At 41.3% G+C, this 24569-nt stretch overlaps 1 protein-coding gene across 1 annotated transcript in view; it reads left to right on the plus strand.

The window, feature by feature from the left end:
- Nucleotides 1-24569, plus strand: part of LOC126470752 (NACHT and WD repeat domain-containing protein 2) — a 312185-nt gene that overhangs the window by 276375 nt on the left and 11241 nt on the right. Inside the window, exons 26-27 of the mRNA XM_050098758.1 lie at nt 2057-2226; nt 11066-11224. Coding sequence (XP_049954715.1) covers nt 2057-2226; nt 11066-11224 — 329 coding nt within the window. The remainder of the gene's footprint in view (nt 1-2056; nt 2227-11065; nt 11225-24569) is intronic.

Here is a 24569-nt window from a genome sequence, read left to right on the forward strand (position 1 = left end):
GCAGTTTTGTCATACTTCTTATAGGAACGAAACAACCCTGTCCCCATAAAATCGTATCATATACTGAACGCTTGTTTTATGGTAGTCTTATTTCGATGGCCTCCTTAATTAGGGTGTCCGAAGAATTTTTTCGGTCTTGTAGCCACTATTGTATGTCAAGGGCATGCCGACGATTGCAAACGCTCATCTGGCATAGTTCGCAAATGACAGTGCGTGCTTTGCGAATGAACGCCAACATCGGAAGACTACAGACACAATTGAACCTCTCCACAGAATTGTGCGGACATAACAAGATTAAAATCAACCCGACCAAAATAAAGGCAATATACGTTAACAAAATACGGTTACAGGTAGATAACAACCTTACTATACAAGGCGAAGAGGTACCATGGATCGCAGCTGTCAAGTACTCGTATTTTGGAGTCACACTGGACCGTCACCTTTTTTTATAGACATTTGCAAGACTTAAAAATGAAAGCCTCTGGCCTGTCGAGGGAACTGATGTCACTATTCTGCAGCAGGAAGCTACACATCTCAACAAAAGTTAGACTCTACGCGGTAACTGCCCTAGCAAAAATCCTGTATGGGTGCACATAGCAGGGCCTCGCTAGCAAACAAATACAGCACATACAGCTATTAAAAAATAGTCCTTCGGTGGATACTCAGGACTTCACGATAGACGTGTATCCAGACACTGCATGAGGAGCTCAATTTAGAACCTATTATTGACATTATCAAACTTAGGTCCACAAAAATCATGAGAAATTAGACCAACTCAGGCATGTTATACATCACATCCGAGAAGTATGTATCCCCAGAGCAGAACCTTGCCATCGTTACAGAGTCCCCAAGGCATTAATTGAATAGGAAAGTAGAAATGAGACACTACAAATACAGAAACAAACACTCGGAGGAGCGACTTACGCACGTGTGGTTCTTACAGGATCTTCTAAAGTGCAATAAAGAAAGTGAAAATGAAAACTTACTATTGTCATATCTCGGTTCGTTATTAAACGATAGCAAATGCTCGGCGACAGGATGTCGGGAAAACGTATAAACAGAAACGGAGGTTTTGATTTAAGAAATATTTCGGATCTGATCCTCACTTCATCTCATCCGTCAGAGCAGGAGGAAGTTAGTTTCACAGAATAGTATCTCAGTCGCAGAATAACAAACAAAGGGCGTAGTGGGTGCTGAGTTTCCAACTACCATCACTTTTAGGTCGAAGTCCACTATGAATAAGACCACACTACCAATCCACTTGGACACTTCTTGGTCCAATTTCCTGCTCCCTGTGATTTCGCTGAAAAGATTCATGAGTTTTACCACAGCCTGCGCTGTCCTCTTGGGTGGAGAATGAAAGGTGCAAATAAAAATAAATCGTCTGGATGCTGCCCATAAAGCGACTACACACGTAAAACTAACACTCGCAACACTTAAAGAAGACAACTAGGGCAGTCATCCAAATATTGTGCGCAATAATTGAACCGTCACCCAATATGGATACACGAAATCATACCAACAATCAGTTATGCAGAGAAAACCTCAGAAATCCTGCTTACATAAATTTAGCGTTTTTCCTTTTGAACGCTTTCTTATTGTCATATTATCACTAGCCATCTAGACTTACTACTGAAATTTCTGTAGGCACATTTGGAGTAACAGTCTTTTTAAACTTATATTCAAATATAGCGTCGGTCAACACAAAATGGAAACAGCATTTCATCTTCACTCTGTTATCAGCATGTGCATATAAAATGATTGCAAAGCTGTGAAGAATACTAAATTTTTCAAAGTATTGACTTCAGATATCTGTAATTTCTATGTTAATTTCGGAGACTTATTGAACAAAAGAATAGCATTTTATCTCTGAGGAAATTTTTAACTAAAACTGGCTCTTCCAATAACTACTATACTTACTCGAAATTACGCATGATAAGTACATGGATGAATTTTATAAAATTTCTGATAAATAATTATTTAACTAATTTATAATCACTTGAAAAACAGTATTATTTTGCCAATTTGCCTTTTCATATGTTGCCATTCATTGCAGGATGTCGTGAGTTTAATAGCAATGCCCCACAAAGCTCAACTTGTTGCGCTAATTGATGCGGAAAAGGGCAGTATTATTGATATAAGACAGAAACGTGTTGTCAGAAGTGTTCCAAAATGGGGAGGAAGCTGTACAAAAGATGGGAAATTTGGACTGTACGCTCCTTCAAGGTAATTTCTGATTATCTTTTCGTTATTAACACAATTTTGAGGCTGTGGCTTCACGATATGGTATATTGCTCACGGTTGTTACTGTTACAAATAAATTAGTATTATAGCAGTGAAAAGTTATGGTTGATCTTCTTCGATAACGTAAGTTAAACAGTTCATTCCGAGTCTAGTAAAGTGAGACATATACGAATGGAATGAATTCGTGAGTTCAATAAACTTTTAGTTTACGTTACCTGGGTGAAGTTTTAATGCGACTTCTCATACTTAGGTGTATTTTTGGCTGATTCTGTCTGTACTTAATGATACTGTTGTCGACGAGCACCGTCCCGTACTTTCGACACAGGAAAAAAAGTAGGGCACGATTTATGGGACGCATCAGCATCTGGTACGAATGACTTCTCCCGCCAAACCAATTTATTGTCTATGTTAAACTAAATCTGACGGCAGAAACGTCATTTGGACATAGAAACATCTACGGAAAACTGATCTGTCGAACAGATTTTTATTAAAACAATAACTACAATGTACGAGACACAACAGCAATATTTGAGCCGAAAAGACAGCAAAATACTGCTGAAGCGGCCGGTACGTGCAGCTAACGTGTAATACGTTAGCGATAGAGTCGATATCTTCGTATTGAAAACTTTCCGCCGTTAGCATGGCGAACGAAGCACAAGTAGGGTTCAGAATCGCTGCCAGGAGGAATAGCACAGTTCGGAATAGTATAAGACGGCCAAAAACGTTCAATATGTTAATGCAAGGAGAGTAAACACAAACAAGGTCGTCTGTGAATGGCGCTGAAGTCGCTGCGATAGCAGCGTCACTTGGCGGACCGTCTCAGTTACAGCGTCACCATAGGGAACCATATTGTGGTGGCGGTCAGATCTTACACCGCCACAAAAACAGTGGTAGTTAAAATTTGGGCTGTATCCAGCTACAAAATCTACAGTGGATATGGTATGGAATAGTGAATAAATATTATTACCGGAGAAATACATGTTAGAATTAGTGATTGGAATCGTTTGAATACCTCTACTTACTGAAGGAATGCAGATGAGTTTTCTCTTTTTCCCTGCTTCATTACATTTATTACTCCAATCCCACGTAGGTAATGCATGTAGGATCCCATTGGAACGACATTTCATGTGCTCAATTCTCTCAAGAACGTGGTGAAGAAGGAAGAATAAGGTTTAGTAACCTGTCGAAACCACATCATTGGAGAAAGTGTGCTCGGTCGATTGCAAGAGAAATAGGTAGCGAAGCGGGCGTGGTACTTTTGAAAGAACCGTCCCGATATTCACCTACATTTATTATGGAGACAATAGAAAACCTCAGCCCGAATGTTAGGACGGCGATCAAACCGCTTCGTCATCCATATCTCTCGATTTTGCTCTGATGAATAACTCGTATTTTTGTCAACTTGAATATGACAAATCTGAAGTTTCTTTGTTTCTCTGTTTGATCTAATGAATTTGTGCATTAACACAAATTATGTGGAACTCAATTTGTGTACTCTACGCCCTGCTGCACCTGTATTCAGTGATCAACGTTTTATTTAATCGTTGAAACCGACGTACCATTTTCACGCAGAGGCAGCCGGATGGGACTTTGCAACACTGGAGGAAGGACATAGTTCCACTTTCGCATACTACTTCAACTGAGGCCGCATTCTGATTTGGAATGAGAAATGTGTTATTCACAGCAAATCACCGGGCCAGCTGTCCCAGCTGTTATTTTATGACTGTGCATAACTGAGTACGAATGTCATGTGAACATCCCAGAACCCCAGCTACTCCACCTAAACTCTACTCGAACACCTACACGTTTCTGATGTCAGATATTTACCACGTGCTTTTCAGGTCTTTCGAGAGGAAGAAGATGGTCCTACATCGGAAAGTCTGGGATTTTGTCGTTACTTCATCGTCATCACATGACGTGTAGGTGAATAAGTATCGAACAACGATACAGTCATCGAGACTCAGATGTATGTCAGGTATTTATCGCGTACTTCTCAGGTCTTTCGAGAGGGAGAAGATGGTCCTACATCGGAAAGTCTGGGATTTTGTGGTTGCTTCATCGTCATCACATGACGTGTAGGTGAATATGTATCGAACAACGATACAGTCATCGAGACTCAGATGTAGGAGACTCAGAAACTGTGGTTGACTGGAAGTGTTTTATGACAAACTAATTGCAAGATACTACGGTAGATACATTTGCATCCTGGTCTCTTCTGTGTTGTGGTGTCAAATTTATGTTTTTTGATGATGTTCCTGAATTCAGTTTTATTTTCTGCATCGTTTACTGTTATGTGTACTTGTCTGAGGTCCTCTTCAACTTATTTTATCCATTTTGTTTTTCCCCTGCCTGAGTTTATGACTTTAAGAATTCGCTTTGGAATTCTGTTTTCATTCATCCTGTGGATATGTCCGTAGAATTGCATTCTTCTTTTCCTTATTGTATCCGTAATCATGTCTGTGTATTTATATAATTCTGATGTTGGTCTCTTCTTCCAGATTCCTTGCTCTTGTATCGGTCCAAAAATTTTCCTGAGAATTGTCCTTTCTTGTTTCTCTATTTCTTTGATTTTAGTTTGCCCACCTGTTTGTGTTGTTTCAGATGCATACAGTGCCTCCGGAAGTACGACAGTGTTGTAGTGCCTCAATTTTGCGTTAATGGATATGGACTTTTTGTTATAATAGTTCCACGTGAGTTTATATGCTTTCTGTAGTTTTTTATTCTTTCCTCATTTTCCTTTAGGTTGATCCCAGATGGCTGGATGATTTCTCCCAGGTAGTTAAAATGTGGCACTTGTACGATTTTCCCATGGGTTGTCACAATAGGCAATTTGTCTTGTGGCACTCTTTCTATGTACTGGGTTCAAGCTGTGATATTATTATTATTATTATTTTGAATTAATTTTTACTATAATTCGATTACTGATTACGACCATGGACGAGACATACCCATTAGACAGTAACGATGCCCCAGTATAGACGTATAGAGGTGTTGCCCATAATTTTTTCTAGTCCTAAAATGCAGTTAATTCGAACTTTTGTAATTCTCGCAAAGATAGCGTTTTCCGTTGCAAAGGAGCCGTTTCTGCTAAGTCTCAATGATCCTTCGCAGATGAATACACCGGAAAGGCGCCAGAGAAACGGTTCTGGCCGTTAGAAGAAGTCGTTGTCTGGCCACCTAAGGTAATTAAGCAGCCGGCGCAAAATTGTAAGTGAGCACAGTTTAGTTGGCAATGAAATGCAGAGAACTTTTCGGCTGTTTTCTCCGAAACCCGAGGTTTTAAATAACCTCCACAGCAAGAATCTGTCTCACTGGGAGCCGAATTCTCTTGCTGACAAGAAGTGTTTCTCTGGAGCAGATGGTCCTATCGTTAGACGCCATGTTGAGACACTTTAACTGAGTGCTACAGGCACTAGAAGGTCAATAAGACTGCCGGCTAGTCGGAGAAGCAGTTAATGACCTGTTTGCCCGCTAATTGCGACAATCAAATCATCCGGAATTACGGCAACTCGTAATTGCGATCGCGTCCGGACCAGCGACGGCTCCGCTTCTAAGGAAATCTACCACGTTCTACTGCCATGTGCCGTCATTAGACGGTGTTTATATCGCTCGCCCTCAGTTATGTGCTTTATTTCTTCCTTTTGTATGCATCCGCTGACTAGCGATGTGTATAATTTTTCTTGAATGAGTTTTGGCCTCTCGTTCACTTATAACTATCTTGTATCCACACGTATTGTGATCTATTTCAGTGTCTTTTTACGTGATCTGTCGAGAGAGATTCATTATTAATGTAGGCCTGGACGAAAATATACATATTTAATTGAGTCTGTAATAGATCCTTATTTATTATGAATGGAAAAAACACAACATTGGTGTAATATATACACTATTGTAGAATATCACACTAGTGTCATGTGTTTTTCTCATTCATGTGCTATATATAAAACAGATTGTATGTGTGTATCTTTGTGTGTTTGGTATCTCTTCCCAAACCCCTTGATCGATTCCAACCAAATTCAGCACACAAATAACAGGCTTTACAAGTATCAGCAGTGTAGGGTTTATATCCTCCTAGCTCCAATGGAAGCTACTATATGAGCAAAAATGTGTTTTTCCAGTCTCTGGTGTATAGGTTGCCCTGCACAACAGGCATGTTGCATGGAAACAGTATCAGTCAGCGAAGTCAACTTCCTTCACAGGGCATCGTGCTTGGCAGGGACAAGAAGCGGTTTTCTGGGACCCAGTTTTAGACTGCCTTACATGACAGGTGTGTTGTGTTTGGAGGTTTGGGGTAATATTGGATTGCTTTATCGCTCTGCATTGCATGGTAGCCTGTATGTCAGAGGCAAATAAATGATTTTCAAGCCCCTGATGTGTAACTTGCCCTGCATGACAGGCATGTTGTGCATGTGCTGTTGGCCTTTTTTTTATTGAACTGTATTGCAGGGGATATAGCGCCAATGAACATGGCTGGGGGCAGGTTGAGATGGACAGAACAGCGGATGGACAGAGCCAGGGGAGTTGGAAACGGACAGAGAGAGAGGAGAGCAGGAGATCCATGAGGCAGGTGCAATGTGCAGAGGGGTGAACAGGCAGGTGGGCAAGGAAGAGCGGGAGGTAGAGATGGAAAGAGAGAGGTGGAGGATATGGCCAAATGAAGGAGGGAGAAAGATATAGTCAGAGAGGGGGAGGAGGAGATGACAGAGAGAGTGGGTTTGAGGAGGTAGACAGACAGAGGTGGGAGGATAAGGTGGAGAGACAGAGGGAGGGAGAGGTGGACGCAGAGAGGGGGAGGAGGAGGAGGTGTGTTCAATGTATGTGTTGAACACAAATGCTAGTAATATGTAAGGTATTTTATCAAGAACCGGCAGAATAGCCAATTAATTTCATTGGAGTTACGCTATCCCCTTTCGTCCTTAATCTATCATCGCACCTGATCTATTCCACTGTGATTGAGAAGCCAAGGTCGGATCACAGCTGTAGTTGGAGATGAATTTCACGCTTTAGCACAGTCAGGGCAGGTTGTAGGGTGCTGGGCGCTCGTTCCCGAGACACACAGCTAAGAATGCGGTTTCACCTTTTCACATCGGGAGATTACGGCTGTTGAAATCACAACTGTAATTAGTACATAAACTAGCCTTGCCAAAGAGCTGTTCGATTGTCACAACTGGGGATCGATTAACTCGTAAGGTACTGGTTATGTACTGTTCCATAATACTCGTGCATACCAATCTTGGGACCACTGTGGCAGTATCCTTGACATCTGCTTTTTGTCAGTGGTTGTTATTGCTCTCCCCCAGACATATTATGATGCTCCACTGCATATTTCTGTTAGAAACATGTTTTGGAAATCCACAGGACTGTTTGCCATGTGTGACCTGCCTTTTATAAAGTTCAAAAATCTGCCAGTACCGAATGTAAGACGTACAAACCGTTTGCGGTAGCCTTTCGGACTGTGTTAAACATGGGTGCCATCTATGCTAGCGCTGTGAAACGCCTCGACTCGGCGGTTTCAAACTGTTGTGATTTCAGAGCAACGATAACGATCTAGTATGAGTTTCAGAGTGCCCTACTGGATCTTCGAAGGAAAAATTTCATTGTCGTAATGATTCCTGCCTGGGCCTTCCAATACTGTCCAGTTGGTGAATGTGAGATAACAGACAGAGAGGCAAAAGCAAGGAGTGTAGTGGATGAAGAGATGGTACTTCAATTTCATCCAAATAGCAAGGGATGGTTATTGTTTGCGATTCGCAAGTGCAGTGAAGGCCAGACAAGTTGAAGAGTATACCTGTATCTTCTTTCCTTTGGCTGATTAGGCACATCGACGGGTATGAGATATCCTCCGCTACCTTGGATATTTTGTGAACTAAGACCTCTGGATGCATTATCTTACAGAGACGATTAAATCCCTACTCGACCACTCGGTCGGTATGAATTCTTTAGAGTGGATGTAATCGGTAATTTTCTATTTCTTCCTTGTCAGATAACAATTCTGGCTTTCCACTTTAGAGAAGACTTACCTCTTCCCTCTACTGACAATTAACATCCAGTGATGTTCCCACGTCATTGCTTTCATAATGTCAGCCTAAGTGTATTTTTTGGTACGTTTTTCAATGGTATTTCCCCGCACTATATGCTTAAATGCAATAGCGAACCTAATTGTGGCCTCAGCTCCTAAATTTTGTTTACTTCCATTTCGGATCTAGGTACTGCGTAATGCGATAGCGATTTCAGTATAATATGCACTTTTCATCACTTACATCTTCTAGGTATCAAAATTCTTCTGCATCAGGATACCTAAAAAGAAACACGTCAGAGAATGTGCAGTAAGTTTTTCAATTCTTGTTAGTACTGAGAGACTGTGGAATAATGTTTCACAATGTCAGCGTTATGTCTCGTATAAGTAGGCGAGTGACAAACTGTATCGTTGCTTGGGGTGCCGTCAGCGGTAACTGCTTATACATGTTCACCTTCAAGGATCACGTCACCAGATAAGAATCTGATATACTACCGCAGCATAATTTGTTCATTTACTATGTTAAACTAAGGAAAACATATGCTGATATATTCAGGCGCCTCTGCTGTTTTACAGTCAAGTTTAAACATAGAAACGAAACCTTATGTCGTAGATTGTACGCAATCGTACTATGTACATTCACACAAATGACTGCGTCTTAGCGTGCATGAATAATAATATTGTGTTACTCATAACTAAATACAAGTCTTTCGATGAAACGCTGCTTCAAAGAATTTAACTTCAGTCTCGCTGTGTATTTTATTCACAAGCTTCTCATTGAGTCTCATGAGGTAGCCCGTTCCAGGATTCTCGCATTTGAAAATCCAATGTGGTCATCGGCCTCGAGATCACTGAGGCGATCGTTTTATGCAATGATCTGTAAATATTACTCTTCAAGAAACTGATAGCATCAAGCAACTTTTCAGTATATCCGTCTTATGCCATCCTGCGAGCAGAATGTGTATTTTACATGCAGTAGTAAAATAGGAAGCTATTTTGTTATACGCATTTAAACTCATTTTCGCAACGTGGTATGTAATTTTCAATAGGAAAAAGAGAATTAGAATGATACAGAGGTTGGACAAAAATATCGAAACACTGCGAGAAACGCATGCTTGAACATAAATACAGATGCTAGCCAAGCCCGCAGGTTGCGCTGTTGTATAGACCACGAAAGGCACCTGTGCAATGTTCTAAATACGTTGCAAAGTCAGTCGTGATTAGAACAGTGTTTTGTATAGCTGTGAGTGCATTATGGCAGAGCTAAGTGAATTCGAATGTGCGTAAATTTTTGGTGGTCATGTTTCAAGAGGCACCGCATCGGAAAAAAAAAATCCACAAGTCACAAGGCAGACGAAAGTGTGTTTCGAGTGATCATAACAGACGGTCATTGAAGAGGATTGTGGCGAAAATAAGAGGACGAGAACTGCAAAAGTCACTGCGGGACTGAATGCCACACTAGCCAATCCTGTCAGCTCCAAAACAACACGAAGGGAGCTCCAGAAACAGGGATCACAGAACGACTTGGAATTCCAAAACCAGTCATCATTGATGCAAATGTCTCTAACAGGAAAAGGTGGTGCCGAACCCATCAAAACTGAACTGTGGTGCGATGAAAGAAAGTCATTTGGGCCAAATGGCTCTGAGCACTATGGGACTTAACATCTGAGGTCATCAGACCCCAGATATTAGAACTACTTAAACCTAACTAACCTAAGGACATCACACACATCCATGCCCGAGGCAGGATTCGAACCTGCGACCGTAGCGGTCGCGCGGTTCCAGACTGAAGCACCTAGAACCGCTCTTCCACACCGGCTGGCAAAGTCATTTAGTTGGATGAGTCTTGCTTCACACTGTCTCCAACTTCTGGCCGAGTTTACGTCCCAAGAGTGAAACATGCCGTGAGCTCAGTATTAATTTTGGCAGCCGTATCATGATATTCTCTGGGGCCCATGGTCACTCTGCAAGAGTCGCATTACTGCCAAGGATTAAGTGACCATTTTGGCTCTTCAGCTCCATCCCGTGCTACAGTGTCTGTTCGCCAATGGTGATGCTGTGTTCCTAGGCGACAGCGTCCTTGTTCACACAGCTCGTAACGTCCATAACTGGCTTTTGGAGCATGAGAATGAGTTGTCGCATCTTCCATGGCCACCACAGTCACGATGATGGTGATGATGATGATGTTTTGTTTATGGGGCGCTCAACTGCGCGGTTATCAGCGCCCGTACAAATTTCCAACCTGTGCTCAGCCCAAGCACGCCACTTTCATGAATGATGATAAAATGATGAGGACAACACAAACACCCAGTCATCTCGAGGCAGGTGAAAATCCCTGACCCCGTCGGGAGTCGAACCCGGGACCCGTGCTCGGGAAGCGAGAACGCGACTGCGAGACCACGAGCTGCAGACCAGTCACGAGATCTCAGTATCATTGAGCCTTTGTGGTCTGCTTTGGAGAGAGGGGTGCGTGATCACTATCCACCACCACCATAGGTATCTGAACTTGCTGCTATTTTGCACGAAGAATGGTATAATATTCCCTTGAAAACCGTGCAGAACCTGTATTTATCCGTTCCGAGACGATTGAAGCTGTTCTGAATTCCAACGATTTTCTTACACCGCATTAGACTAGTAATGTGTTGTTTTTGGTGTTTCCATACTGTTGTCCCCAGTAAATTTCACTAAAATAAAATAAATGGTATCCGAAAGTTGTGAGACAATGAAGTACTGGGGAATATTTATCAGCCTAAATGGAAAGTTTGTTGTATACTATTTCAATGGTTTAATTTTCAAATTTTACAGAGGAGGGCTAGAACTTCTGGAACTAAAACACGGAACAACTGTGAAGACGTTCATACCTAAAGTGGCTGAAGGTGTATTCACAGTTATCTGTATGTTTAACAAAACAGATGAATATGTCCTATACTACCATAGCGGCAAGAAGACGCTCAGAGTGTTCAGGTAAGCACTGAAAAAAATCGTGATATGCCGACACCTTACTATAGCTTTTTATTAACTGTTCGTCGTCAGCTTCCTATTGGCTACAAAACAAAATTTTTATGAATCATTTGTATTTGTAAATATTTATGAATCTATGAAACCAGTTCTGTTAGTGATACTGCTGTCTAACAATACGTCATTACAAGACGTAAGAAATATCTGCTGAACTAGTGCATGTGTGCTAACGATCCGGAGAGTAATGGTATAATTAAGTGCTGCCATATTGTTATTCTCCTGCAACCCAGTAAAGAGAAAGTTTTTTGTAATATTTTTTATTGATTGTGTTTCACAGAATTTATAAACTGCAGAAATGACATCCGGTAACATCTTAAGGTGATGTCCGATTTACTCTTTATAGAGACACTGTTTCGATCAAAGACCATTATCCAGCATCTGTTGTGATGATGATTTTTGGTTTGTGGGGCGCTCAACTGCGCGGTCATCAGTGCCCGTATAAAGTCCCAATTTTTACACATTCCATTTGTTTTGCTCAGTCCAATCTACCTGCTGTCACGAATGATGGTGATGATGACGAAATGATGAGAACAACATTACCACCCAGTCCCCGCGCAGAGAAAATCCCCAACCCGCTCGGGAATCGAACCCATGATCCAGAGACAGCAACGCTAGCCGCTAGACCACGAGTTGCGGACGCAGCATCTCTTGTACACACGTCATGGGGAGAGGATAATTTCAGGCAAAAAAGGATTTTTGAAAATTGTAGAAAAAATATAGGCAATATTAACAGATTTTGGTTACCAGCAAGAGAAATACGTACATATAAGAACACAGTATCAGAACTATAATATTTATAAATAACTTTTAGTCATGCAGAGATAAATTTTTTTTACATTATGCTAAAGATCAAAGTTTCATTTTGAATGAACAACTCGAACTGAAAAAAAGAATTGAAAATTTTCGTGCTGTACTGTTACAGGAGTAGTGCTAGTCATGAAGGCGAATTGATTACCCCTAAAAGCTACGGCATTTACAGGTTACCAATGTTGTACGCTACCAGTTGTTCAAGTCTCTTTGTCGTTTCATTCTGTGTTCCTTGGACAGTTGTCTGAAACTGACACTCCATGCGTCTACCTCTCCATGAGTGAACATTATTGATAAATATTATATTTTTGCAACTGTTTCTGTTAAGAAAAATCTGTAAATATTTCTTGTATTTTCACTACAGTTTTCAAACATCCTTTCCGCCTGAAATTTTCGTCTTTCCTTGACGTGTGTACAACATATGCGGGATAATGATCTCTGAACGAAACTGGTCGCACAAAGAAGAATAAACTGAACAGCAGCTTAAGGTGTTAGTTAATGTCGTTTCTACATTTCTTTATGACTTCGAGGATGCGCAATGTGATAATGCACCATACGTCCTTAATAAGATTATTAAGGACGTATGGTGCATTATCACATTGCGCATCCTCGAAGTCATAAAGAAATGTAGAAACGACATTAACTAACACCTTAAGCTGCTGTTCAGTTTATTCTTCTTTGTGCGACCAGCTGCGATGGTGGGTTGTAAATATGCTTACTTCCAAAGTGTTAGTTATTTGTCATTCTTAAGTAAAGAGGCGTTTCTGTTCATTGAAAGTTGGTATCCATGTTTAAATATTTTGTTATGATCTATCTACATCTGTTCTATGCAAGCCAATGTACTATTCGTAGCGGACCGGAGGGTACTTATCGTACACTACGCGGCAAGAAGGAATGTCAAAAATCTCCGTATGTGAATTTATCACTCCAGTTTCATCTTCTTGGTCGTTTCGTCAGATATGAGAGGAAGTAATACCTACCCTGACACTGTTCAGAATGTACTCTCTCGAAATTTTAACAGTAATCCTCTCGGTGATGCACTCCGCATCTCTTGTACCGTCTGCTACTAGCGAGCTTCATTTTATTGCATGCAGATGTCAATAGTGCGCCGTTAGCGTCGAGTACCTTTATTTGGCCCGATCAGTGACTGTTGCAGCGCAAATACAGAGAGCTGGGATCCGCCGATATAGATGATGATGATGATGTTTGGTTGTGGGGTGCTCAACTGCGCAGTCATCAGCTCCCAAACAATGTCCCAATTTTTTTCACAGTTCAATTTTGCCACTGTCACGGATGACGATGATGATGAAATGATGAGGACAACATAAACTCCCAGTCCCCGGGCACAGAAAATCCCGAACCCGGTTGGGAATCGAACCCGGAACCCAGTGATCCATAGGAAGCAACGCTACCTACTAGACCACGAACTGTGGACCCCGATATAGGGAACAGTGGAGAAGCTTGGGATGCTTGTCGGATGATGGACTGGAACGTGATGTTATGATTTAATTAAGCCCCAAAACAGCAATTATTTGGCGGTGCGTGTATATACACTGATGAGGTAAAACCTTATAACCACATGCGTAATGACGTCCAGGCCCACCTTTAGAACGTAGTATATAAGCGATTCTGCGTGGCAGGGCTTCGATAAGTCCTTGGTAGGTTTCAGAGGTATGTGACACCAGATACCTACTCACAGGTCACATAATTCCCGTAAATTATGGTCCGGTGGTGTGTGGCAACGGAATTGGCGCCCGATAGTATCCCTGGCGTGTGGGTTCACACTAGGCGAATTTGGTGATCAAGACATCAACGGAAGATCATTATCATGCTCCTCAAACAGCTGTAGGACGATTCTATCATCCTGCTGGAAGATGTTATAACAGTCAGTCAGATATCAAGCATGAAGGGATGCAGATGGTCCTCAATGTTCACGTAGTCCACAGCCGCCATTGTGAGTTCGATTATTAGCAAAGGTCGCGCTAAAATCCTTGAGCCCATGTTTATGTCCCACACAGCATAATGTTGCCCCCAGCGGTCTGCAACCATGGCACCGTGCATGTTTCGAGCTGCCATTCGCATGGCGTCACACGAACATGACTATCGACCTCATATAACAAGAAACATGATTCATCCAACTATGGGACAGGTTTCCACTGATCCACAGCCTACTCTCGATGATTCAGGTCTCACTGCAACTGTAACTGGTGTTGTCAGTAGAACAAGGGAACACATCTGCTCCAGAGACCCATGGTCATCAGTGTGGGTGCACTGGGGTGCTCCGAAAAATTTCTACTACGTTGTCAGATGTGCCACACATCGCCACCTATCCTGCTTTACGGATCGGTGAAACCTCTGACCTCTACGTTCCGTGATGAGCTGTGGACGTCCTCCATCTTGTCACCTACTCGTAATTTCATCGTCCTTCAACCACTTTCCATAGAGCTCACAACAGTAGCACCAGAACAGTAGACGCCAGACCATAACGATCTGTCCTTTGTCAGAGTCGCTTATGTCAGTTTGTTTCCGTATTTTTGGCCCACATCTTTGCTAGAATGATTCCCCCATTCGTCTCTGACCCGCCTATATACTTTCCATACCACTTTGAGTGCCCGCAACACTACCAAGCGGCGTTTAGTCTCGCGGTGGGCAGTGGTCGTAATGACTCATGAATGCAGTTCGCATTCATGCACCAGCGAGAGATGGACGGCTATCAAAACGGCGTTCTCCACAGACTTTCTGACCAGTCCCTAAACCGTTTCTACATGGATGCTGCCCTTTCCGTAAAACTAAAAGAACTACAACAAGATATTAGTTAACCACTCTGTGACCGTACCGCTATCACTGTACCATGAATCTGAAAGACAATTGCACACAGAGCCAGTGTGGTGAGCATAATTACACTGTTCAGTCACATCAATGTGACCACCTGTCAAAATCCTGAATAACCACATTCTGCTGCGCGCACCGCTGTGAGACGTGCAGGAAGAGAGTCAATGAGGTTCTGGTAGGTACTGAGAGGGATGTGAAATGAGGTGGAATCGTATTTCCATTAATTTTACGACCACAGCTTCTGGGGTGCGTGCTGGTGCACTGTCGTGATGGAAAAGGACTTTTTTGCGGTCCAATCGCCGGCGTTTTTCTTGCAGCTCGGTTTTCAGACGGTCCAATAACGATGAATAATATGCACCCGTAATTGTTTTACCCTTTTCCAGATAGTCGATGAGGATTATTGCTTGCGAATCCCAAAAGACAGTCGCCATAACCTTTCCGGTCGAAGGAATGGTCTTCGCCTTTTTTGGTGCAGATTCTCCCTTGGTAACCCATTGTTTAGATTGTTGTTTGGTCTCAGGAGTATAGTAATGTATCCATCTTTCATTCACAGTGACCAAACGACACTTAAAGCCCTGCGGTTTCTTCCTGAACAACTGTAAACCATCCTTGCAACACTTCACACGATTCCGTTTTTGGTCAAGCGTGAGCAGTCGCAGAACCCATCTTGCGGATAGGTTTTTCATGTCCAAATGTTTATGTAAAATATTATGCACCCGTTCATTCGAGATGCCCACAGCACTAGCAATCTCACGCACCTTAACTCTTCTGTCATCCATCGTGGATTTTATCAGCGATTTCTGGAGTCGTAACCTTGTGCCCATATAGCCACTCCGTAGATTTTGAAACCACTTACAAACTTTTCTAATCGAAGGTGCAGCAGAGTCATCGTAATGTTTATCAAGCTTCTGTTTAGCCTCTTGAGGCGTTTTGCGTTTCATAAAGTAATGTTTAATCACCGCACGAAATGCTATTTCGTCCATTTTTTGACAATCACTCGACTTCCTTGAGTCACACGAATGCCAAACACAAAGAAATAGACCAATATGGCTGAAACTTGGTGTGCGTTCTGTCCAAAGATGCTACTGACTAAACATGACCTCGATACGCGCCAGGGTTGCCATGTCTTGGACTTTACACGGACTTTCCAAACGCCCCTCGTATGCTGACTGCTGTTCATCGGAGACGAAGGCTGGAATTTGCACGCCAATATCGCAACTAGACGTCCACTGAATGGCGACAGGTGGCCTTTTCACATGAATCACGTTTTATGCTCCATCAGAAACACACTGCAACAATTGTCGGAAATGTGCAGGCCGAAGGAGGGAGCATTATGGTCTGGGGAAAGTTTTCGTAGCATTCCCTAGGTTATCTCGTTATCTGGAACACACTGTGGATCAGCACAAGTATGTATCCATTCTTGGAGACCATGGATCAACGCAAGTACGCATCTGTCCTCCTCGACACGATGGCATCTACCAGCAGGACAATGCAACGTGTCACACAGCTCGCAGTGTACATGCATGGTTCGAAGAAGACGAGGATGAGTGTACCGCACTCTCCTGGCCACCAGTCTCCCCGGATTAAAACCCAATCGAGAAAACTAGCGCAGCTGGCCACAGCACTGGAGTGAGCATGGTTCCCATCCGCGCCGGCCGGGTTGGCCTAGCGGTTCTAGGCGCTACAGTCTGGAACCGCGCGACCGCTACGATCGCAGGTTCGAATCCTGCCTCGGGCATGGATGTGTGTGATGTCCTTAGGTTACTTAGGTTTAAGTATTTCTAGGTTCTAGGGGACTGATGACCTCAGAAGTTGAGTCCCATAGTGCTCAGAGCCATTCGAACCATTTGTTCTCATTCGCCTAAAAACCATCCACAGACTGGCCGGCTCACCGGACTTCGACACAAGTCCGCTGGGCGGATTCGTGCCGGGGACCAGGCGCTCCTTCCTGCCCGGAAAGCCGTGCGCTAGATCGCACGGCTAGCCGGGCGAGATGGTCCGTACATATTCAGAGTTAACAGAGCTGCCGAGCGTTTTGTTCATTTACCGCCATCATATTTTGTTGTAGTACATTACGTTTAAAGTGCATGTGCCCTTTTTTTTCTTTTTGAAAGTATGCTTCCATTATCATATTAATTAGTGGCCGTTGAACATTTTACATATCGTTGGAATGCTATCACAACTTAAACACATTGGTTTTGTCGATATGAGCAAGCAAACAGTTTTCCCTACTTCTCTGTGTCCCTCAGGCATTGATACTACTAGAAATTTGGATCCTTCTTTTACTTGGATAATTTATTGAAAACCTAGCTGTTCATCTTTGAACAGTACTTGTTCAGTCAGACGTTTCCATGTCAAGATAATTACAGATTCTACTCAAAATTCTATACCAGACGTGTGGGTAGCAATGAAATACCGAAAAATATTGATCTGTCTGGCAATTTTTACAGAAATTTCTCCTTTGGTTGTTCAAATGGTTCAAATGGCTCTGAGCACTATGGGACTTAACTTCTAAGGTCATCAGTCCCCTAGAACTTAGAACTACTTAAAACTAACTAATCTAAGGACATCACACACATCCATGCCCGAGGCAGGATTCGAACCTGCGACCGTAGCGGTCGCGCGGTTCCAGACTGTAGCGCCTTTAACCGCTTGGCCACCCCGGCCGGCCCCTTTGGTTGTAATTAATTGTTTTGAAACAATAATTTCACGAGATTTTTTCTTTTTTTTCATTTAGTGGAGTTTTGAAACACACACTCCTGGAAATGGAAAAAAGAACACATTGACACCGGTGTGTCAAACCCACCATACTTGCTCCGGACACTGCGAGAGGGCTGTACAAGCAATGATCACACGCACGGCACAGCGGACACACCAGGAACCGCGGTGTTGGCCGTCGAATGGCGCTAGCTGCGCAGCATTTGTGCACCGCCGCCGTCAGTGTCAGCCAGTTTGCGTGGCATACGGAGCTCCATCGCAGTCTTTAACACTGGTAGCATGCCGCGACAGCGTGGACGTGAACCGTATGTGCAGTTGACGGACTTTGAGCGAGGGCGTATAGTGGGCATGCGGGAGGCCGGGTGGACGTACCGCCGAATTGCTCAACACGTGGGGCGTGAGGTCTCCACAGTACATCGATGTTGTCGCCAGTGGTCGGCGGAAGGTGCACGTGCCCGTCGACCTGGGACCAGACCGCAGCGACGCACGGATGCACGCCAAGACCGTAGCATCCTACGCAGTGCCGTAGGGGACCGCACCGCCACTTCCCAGCAAATTAGGGACACTGTTGCTCCTGGGGTATCGGCGAGGACCATTCGCAACCGTCTCCATGAACCTGGGCTACGGTCCCGCACACCGTTAGGCCGTCTTCCGCTCACGCCCCAACATCGTGCAGCCCGCCTCCAGTGGTGTCGCGACAGGCGTGAATGGAGGGACGAATGGAGACGTGTCGTCTTCAGCGATGAGAGTCGCTTCTGCCTTGGTGCCAATGATGGTCGTATGCGTGTTTGGCGCCGTGCAGGTGAGCGCCACAATCAGGACTGCATACGACCGAGGCACACAGGGCCAACACCCGGCATCATGGTGTGTGGAGCGATCTCCTACACTGGCCGTACACCACTGGTGATCGTCGAGGGGACACTGAATAGTGCACGGTACATCCAAACCGTCATCGAACCCATCGTTCTACCATTCCTAGACCGGCAAGGGAACTTGCTGTTCCAACAGGACAATGCACGTCCGCATGTATCCCGTGCCACCCAACGTGCTCTAGAAGGTGTAAGTCAACTACCCTGGCCAGCAAGATCTCCGGATCTGTCCCCCATTGAGCATGTTTGGGACTGGATGAAGCGTCGTCTCACGCGGTCTGCACGTCCAGCACGAACGCTGGTCCAACTGAGGCGCCAGGTGGAAATGGCATGGCAAGCCGTTCCACAGGACTACATCCAGCATCTCTACGATCGTCTCCATGGGAGAATAGCAGCCTGCATTGCTGCGAAAGGTGGATATACACTGTACTAGTGTCGACATTCTGCATGCTCTGTTGCCCGTGTCTATGTGCCTGTGGTTCTGTCAGTGTGATCATGTGATGTATCTGACCCCAGGAATGTGTCAATAAAGTTTCCCCTTCCTGGGACAATGAATTCACGGTGTTCTTATTTCGATTTCCAGGAGTGTATTTTACTTGTATCACATTGCGTGTTTATTTGAATAAAAGATAGAGGACTCAGTACCTTAGCACAAAATTTGTTGAAAATGGTTCGACTGACAATAATTTCCTCAAATAATCGCACCTAAATGGAGGACTTTGCTGAGGATAGACGCTTCTTGCAGTGATTTTAAGTTGAACCTCAACATAAGGAAATGTAACCTACTGTACATAAATAATAAAAAAGACCTGTTATGTTTTGATTACACTGTAGCTGAACAAACATTGGAAACAGTCGTATCTATTAAACAAATGTTTGTGTATGGAGTGGTTTAAGGTGGAACATAAGTACATGAAACTAATCAAAGGAAATGGAAATGCCAGAACGAGCTTCATTGAAAGAATCTGTCGAAACTATAAGGTACCGACAATGGAGGAAAAGCTTACCAGGCAGGACTGTTAGAGGAAAACTTGCGTGTGTAAGCATGGGTTCACTTAGTGGTCTCAAAAGTGTTTCGTAGATTCTCTGCAGAAGCTCCAAGTGAGAGGTTATGCATCACGGCATGGCTGAAACTGTTAAAAGGTCGAGAGTTACGTTCCTAGAAGATTCAACCGAAATATTGCTCCCTCATGCATATGTTTTGTGAAGAGTCCATAACAGTAAAATTAGAGACATTGTAACTCATATAGACCGTTACCAATAGTGCAAAATTCATATGCAACATTCTCGACTTTAATAAGAAGTGGATAAAACGACAGTGGTACGCGCTGTAAGGTTGCGTCCATAGTATAGACGTCCATGCAGCTCCAGAATCTTTAAATATATTTGGATTACGTGCATTCTGTCTGTGAAGAAACTGGAGTAAGAGGGTGAGAGGAAGGTAGAAGTATTATGTATGACCTTATAAAATACCGCAATGATCCATTTTCAACACATTTTAGCGTATTTGCAGGTGATTACCATCGAAATACATGAAGGGCTAACCTTTCGCTTGTAAACTAAACTGAGAAAGAGAGACATTTTGCAATATATGATACATTCTAATACAATGGATGCATAGGTACAGCGGCTTCATATTGTAAAACAAGTTTACAGATCATATATGTTGTGTAAAATATCAAAAACCATTAAAAATTCAGAGTAAACTATAATTACCTATCTTTGCTCACAGGATGATATATTTCCGATTCCATTTTAAAAGTAATCGTTGTACACTGTAAAAAATTTTAAAAAACGTTTCCACTAATGAAGGAACTTTCGGACTCTCTGACCATCCATACATTTGCACTCTGTGGACATTGTCTTTAAATAAACAGAGCACTTCGTTAATTTGGGCTGAAACACCTCAGCACTCTTTAAGACAGATTCCAAACAAAGTCCAAGATGGTAATAAATCATATGGAATTGAGAATGGTGAATGCATTACCAAATAGGCAAGTCTACAGAATAGCAACATTTGTGTCATTCTATGAACTCAGAAATCATGGCCACTGATCATTAGGATCTTTTATACAACTTAATGTAACTTAGCACATTCTAAATATAGTACATTAATACTTAACAAATTTGACTTGAGAAAAATTTTAAAAATCCTCACACTATTCACTATGGAGTAAGGAAAATGTTAACAATAATTTGCAAATTAATTGTATCCAATTGATAAATAAAACTGTTGATTCAACTACATATAATTTACAAATTAATAGAAAAACGATACAAAACTAATTAATCATTGTTTACCAAAAATTTTCATTTTCTTACCATTCATTGAAATCTCCAACTTAGGGCGCCTGCCTAATTCAAAGGTAAATTAAATTCGTTATTTAAAGTGATATTGACATTTCTACCAAATTTTGGGTAGTGCTATTACCCCTGATAAACCGCTATCTGCTATACATGAGAATATGTCATACTGATGAACATGCAGAGGATTAGCAAAATATATTTCGTTAATTTAAGCCAAATATCACCATATTTTAAATATTCAAATTGTTTTTATAATGTACTATCAAACAGTATGTAAAACTTTACTTAGATTTTCTATTTCAGTTCGTAAACTGCACTAAATGAAGTATCATACACAAATGATTGAAATTTATTTACCTGACCTACCAGAATTTTGTCAAAATTGTGCACAGTGCTGTAGTGATGGTAATAAATATTGTTACTGTCACACTAATAGAAAAGGCCACAAAACAACCAAAGCTATAAATCGAAATATTTTCATAATTATTTATTGAAACTGTACGAAAGAACTACTGTGGGATGCATATGTGTATGTTCAAGACGGATGACAGGAATCATATTGAAGTACTGTTCAAGTTACAAAGCAAAAACACTACCATACAAGTTTTTTTGCACAAAGGTAGCCGAACTGTTGAATATACAGCACCACATCTAGGTATCTAATAGGAAGTGTAACATTAATATATTACAAGAATTTTTAGACATAAAGTAACTTCATGTGGCTCAAAAGCAAAAAGTGTTTGATGCCTATGTGCAAGCTTAGTTTAGGACAGTAAGGAAAACACCTGTGTATTATGAAGCTACGCTACATACATTAGACCAATGATAATATGTCAAAACATGCAACTGGGACATTCACGAATTTCTGAATTTTCTTCTTCATTATTTATGAAGAGTTAAATGTTATTTTCTCAAGTTTACATTTATCACATAAATAGCATAGCTGTTCTGGAAATTGTATGGGCTTATATAATTTTTCATTTGTGTAACATGTTTAAAATCACAAAACGAATCCTATACTTTCACATAATTATCTGGTAGTCCTGGCTTATACCTTTCTTGTGGAAATACGTCATTTTGTCTATTCTACAATTACAGATTACTAAGTTTTATGTAATCAGTTAGTGATTAATAATTCAGTTTATTATTCTTCCTAGTAGTTTGAAAAAGAACAAATATAAAGGAAGGCATAAGAAAATTCATTGAATTGTATTAATTCATGATGTATAGAGGAACATCTGTGTTTCCCCTCAACCTGGAAACTTTATGAGTGTGTAACTCATAGAGAGTCATTAAAGTTTTCAGTATAACTTCTCACTGTTCAGGCTCACAAATAGGTTTGTATTTTGTGATGCGAACATGAATCTTCATACCCTTTACAACTATCTTGCCTTCTTTTTCATATTGTATTAGGAGCCTCACTTCCATCATAATTCGTTCTATGTAATTTAACAAGATCATCAGTTAACATTAAACTCAATATGAAACATATAGTTAAATCTTCTTCCTGTATAACATCTTTCTAATCTAGGAAAAACCTACCAGTGTACTACTAGGGATATATTACGTTATTTTGTTTGTTTTATTTTAACATTATAAACTATCTGAATTTCCTTTTATATTTTGTCTGATAGTATTTTAGTTAAGAATAATAGTGCTGTAGAAGATATATATGGGTATTCAGTTCTAGACAGAATATTAGTTCATTTCTTTATGGTTGTAAAGTCAGATAACTTGGCAATGATGTTGTTGGTTAATTTCATGTTGCTTATACCTTCATAAGAAGTAAAATATGATCCATTGACATGACAACATCAAAAACCATATATAACTGACAATGCATAGGAATACAGCCACCACAAATTTTCATGTTAACCTCTTTATCGTTGTTTGTAATATTCAAATTATTTTTAGACTGCCCGTTCACAAGAAATGACTAAAATTGACAGTTTTAGAAAGAACAGCTTTCAAAATTGATAGCTTTCAGTATTGTTCATTTATAAAGACTAAAAGCTAAAATATTACTTTTGTGCTCCCCACAAAACAATCAAATATTCATTTTCATCAGTTACAATTACAAATAATTGTGAATTTTTCATGAGCATGAAAAAATGTAGAAGATGATTAGAAAATTATAGGTGTACCAAATTCAACATCGGGCTTACATAAGGCAATGGTGTTTCTGATCTGTGTGCTGTGTAAATGTACCATCAACTAAAGGAAATTTTATGTTAGTTATGTTAGGAGAAATGGTATAATTTTAGGAACATAATTTTTTTATATACTGCATTATTCTGGTTATTAAATGTAACGAACTTGTAGTAGGCTAGTATCTTTTTTTATCCAAGTATGAGTTAAAGGTAGCTCCATTTAGGTATTCCACTGATTTTGTATATAGATTAGGTGTCTGTTATTTCTCTATTGCAGTACAGTTTTTGATTCAAGTTCCATAAATTCAAACCAGTGTTACAGTATTAAGACTCTCTCTTATTAGCACATTTAATCTATTTCAGACCATCAATGAATTATTATTCAGCTTTAGTAATGTATTCATTTACAAAGAATTAAATAAGATAATTAAACTACACTCAGTTTGTGTTTTATAGTAGGAGTAATACGTAGGTTGGTTGGTATGTGAGAGAGCTCGACAATATTGGTGGCAAGGTTTTTTTAATCGCAGTCAGTGTCACGGCGGCAGGAACCTCATCATATTTCTGCAGTACAATGCTTGCATCAGCGAATCTGAAGGAACTGTGAGTGAATCGATTTCCCTTCTGAAGACGGCTGCAGCGCTGCACAGACTTCGGCAACATCTTTTTGTCTCTTAAGAAACGTTCTCTCATTGATTCTCCAAGAAGCCGAAGGTCACACGCTCTAATGGTAACACAGGCGTTAGCAGCTCTCATCTATGCAAGCGCTGCAAGCAAGCGCAAATATTCTATCTATTTTTAAATGACATCATTTTCGCCTTGGACTGCACTATTTATTGTAATTTCCCCAATTAGACAGCGAGATGTTTTGTAATGTCCAGTATGAGCCATCCTAAATCGCGGTGACTTAATTGTAATTATTATCTTTGGTGATTTATCTGGTAATAAATATGCAACCAGTCAATTTCTTAGTTTTTTGATACGATTTATTCAACCACAAACATGTTTTCGAGTCATCTGATGATGAGCCTGCAGTGGCTCGAAAACGTGTTTATGGTTGAATTAATCGTATCAAGTAACTAAAAAACCGACTGGTTGCATATTTATTGCCAGATAAATCTCAAATTTAAATCACAGTCGCAGTTCGTCATCCACAATGGATATACTGAAATTATTATCTTTGAATAAAAGTGTCACTTCTCTTCGTGTCATTGGGTATTTCTTTCCGTTAGATTCTGTACTATACTGTAGAAGTTTTTTCTATGTACTGGCAGTGACACATCATGCGAAAGTTAATTTCATCCCTAAGCACTTCCCACAAGTGCACTATGAAACATAGCCTCTTCACTATGACATAGTGAGTCCATTAATGACTACTTAACAGTTTTTCAAATGTGTTGTGTAAGTGGAACAAATCACAATAGTTACCCATTTGTATGTATTAGGCTGTGCGATGTATGAAGAGTAAAAATTTGCCCCTGCTTGCGACCGAAGTTAGATGCGTTTGATACTCGAAGCCCAGATCCGTAAGTCGCGGTAACACAGTGCGGAGAAAATCGTTGACATGTTGCAGGTCGGTGAAAGTGTTCTGGAAGAGTACGTTTCATC

Source organism: Schistocerca serialis, chromosome 3 (assembly GCF_023864345.2).
Source record: "Schistocerca serialis cubense isolate TAMUIC-IGC-003099 chromosome 3, iqSchSeri2.2, whole genome shotgun sequence".
Classification (NCBI taxonomy): domain Eukaryota; kingdom Metazoa; phylum Arthropoda; class Insecta; order Orthoptera; family Acrididae; genus Schistocerca; species Schistocerca serialis.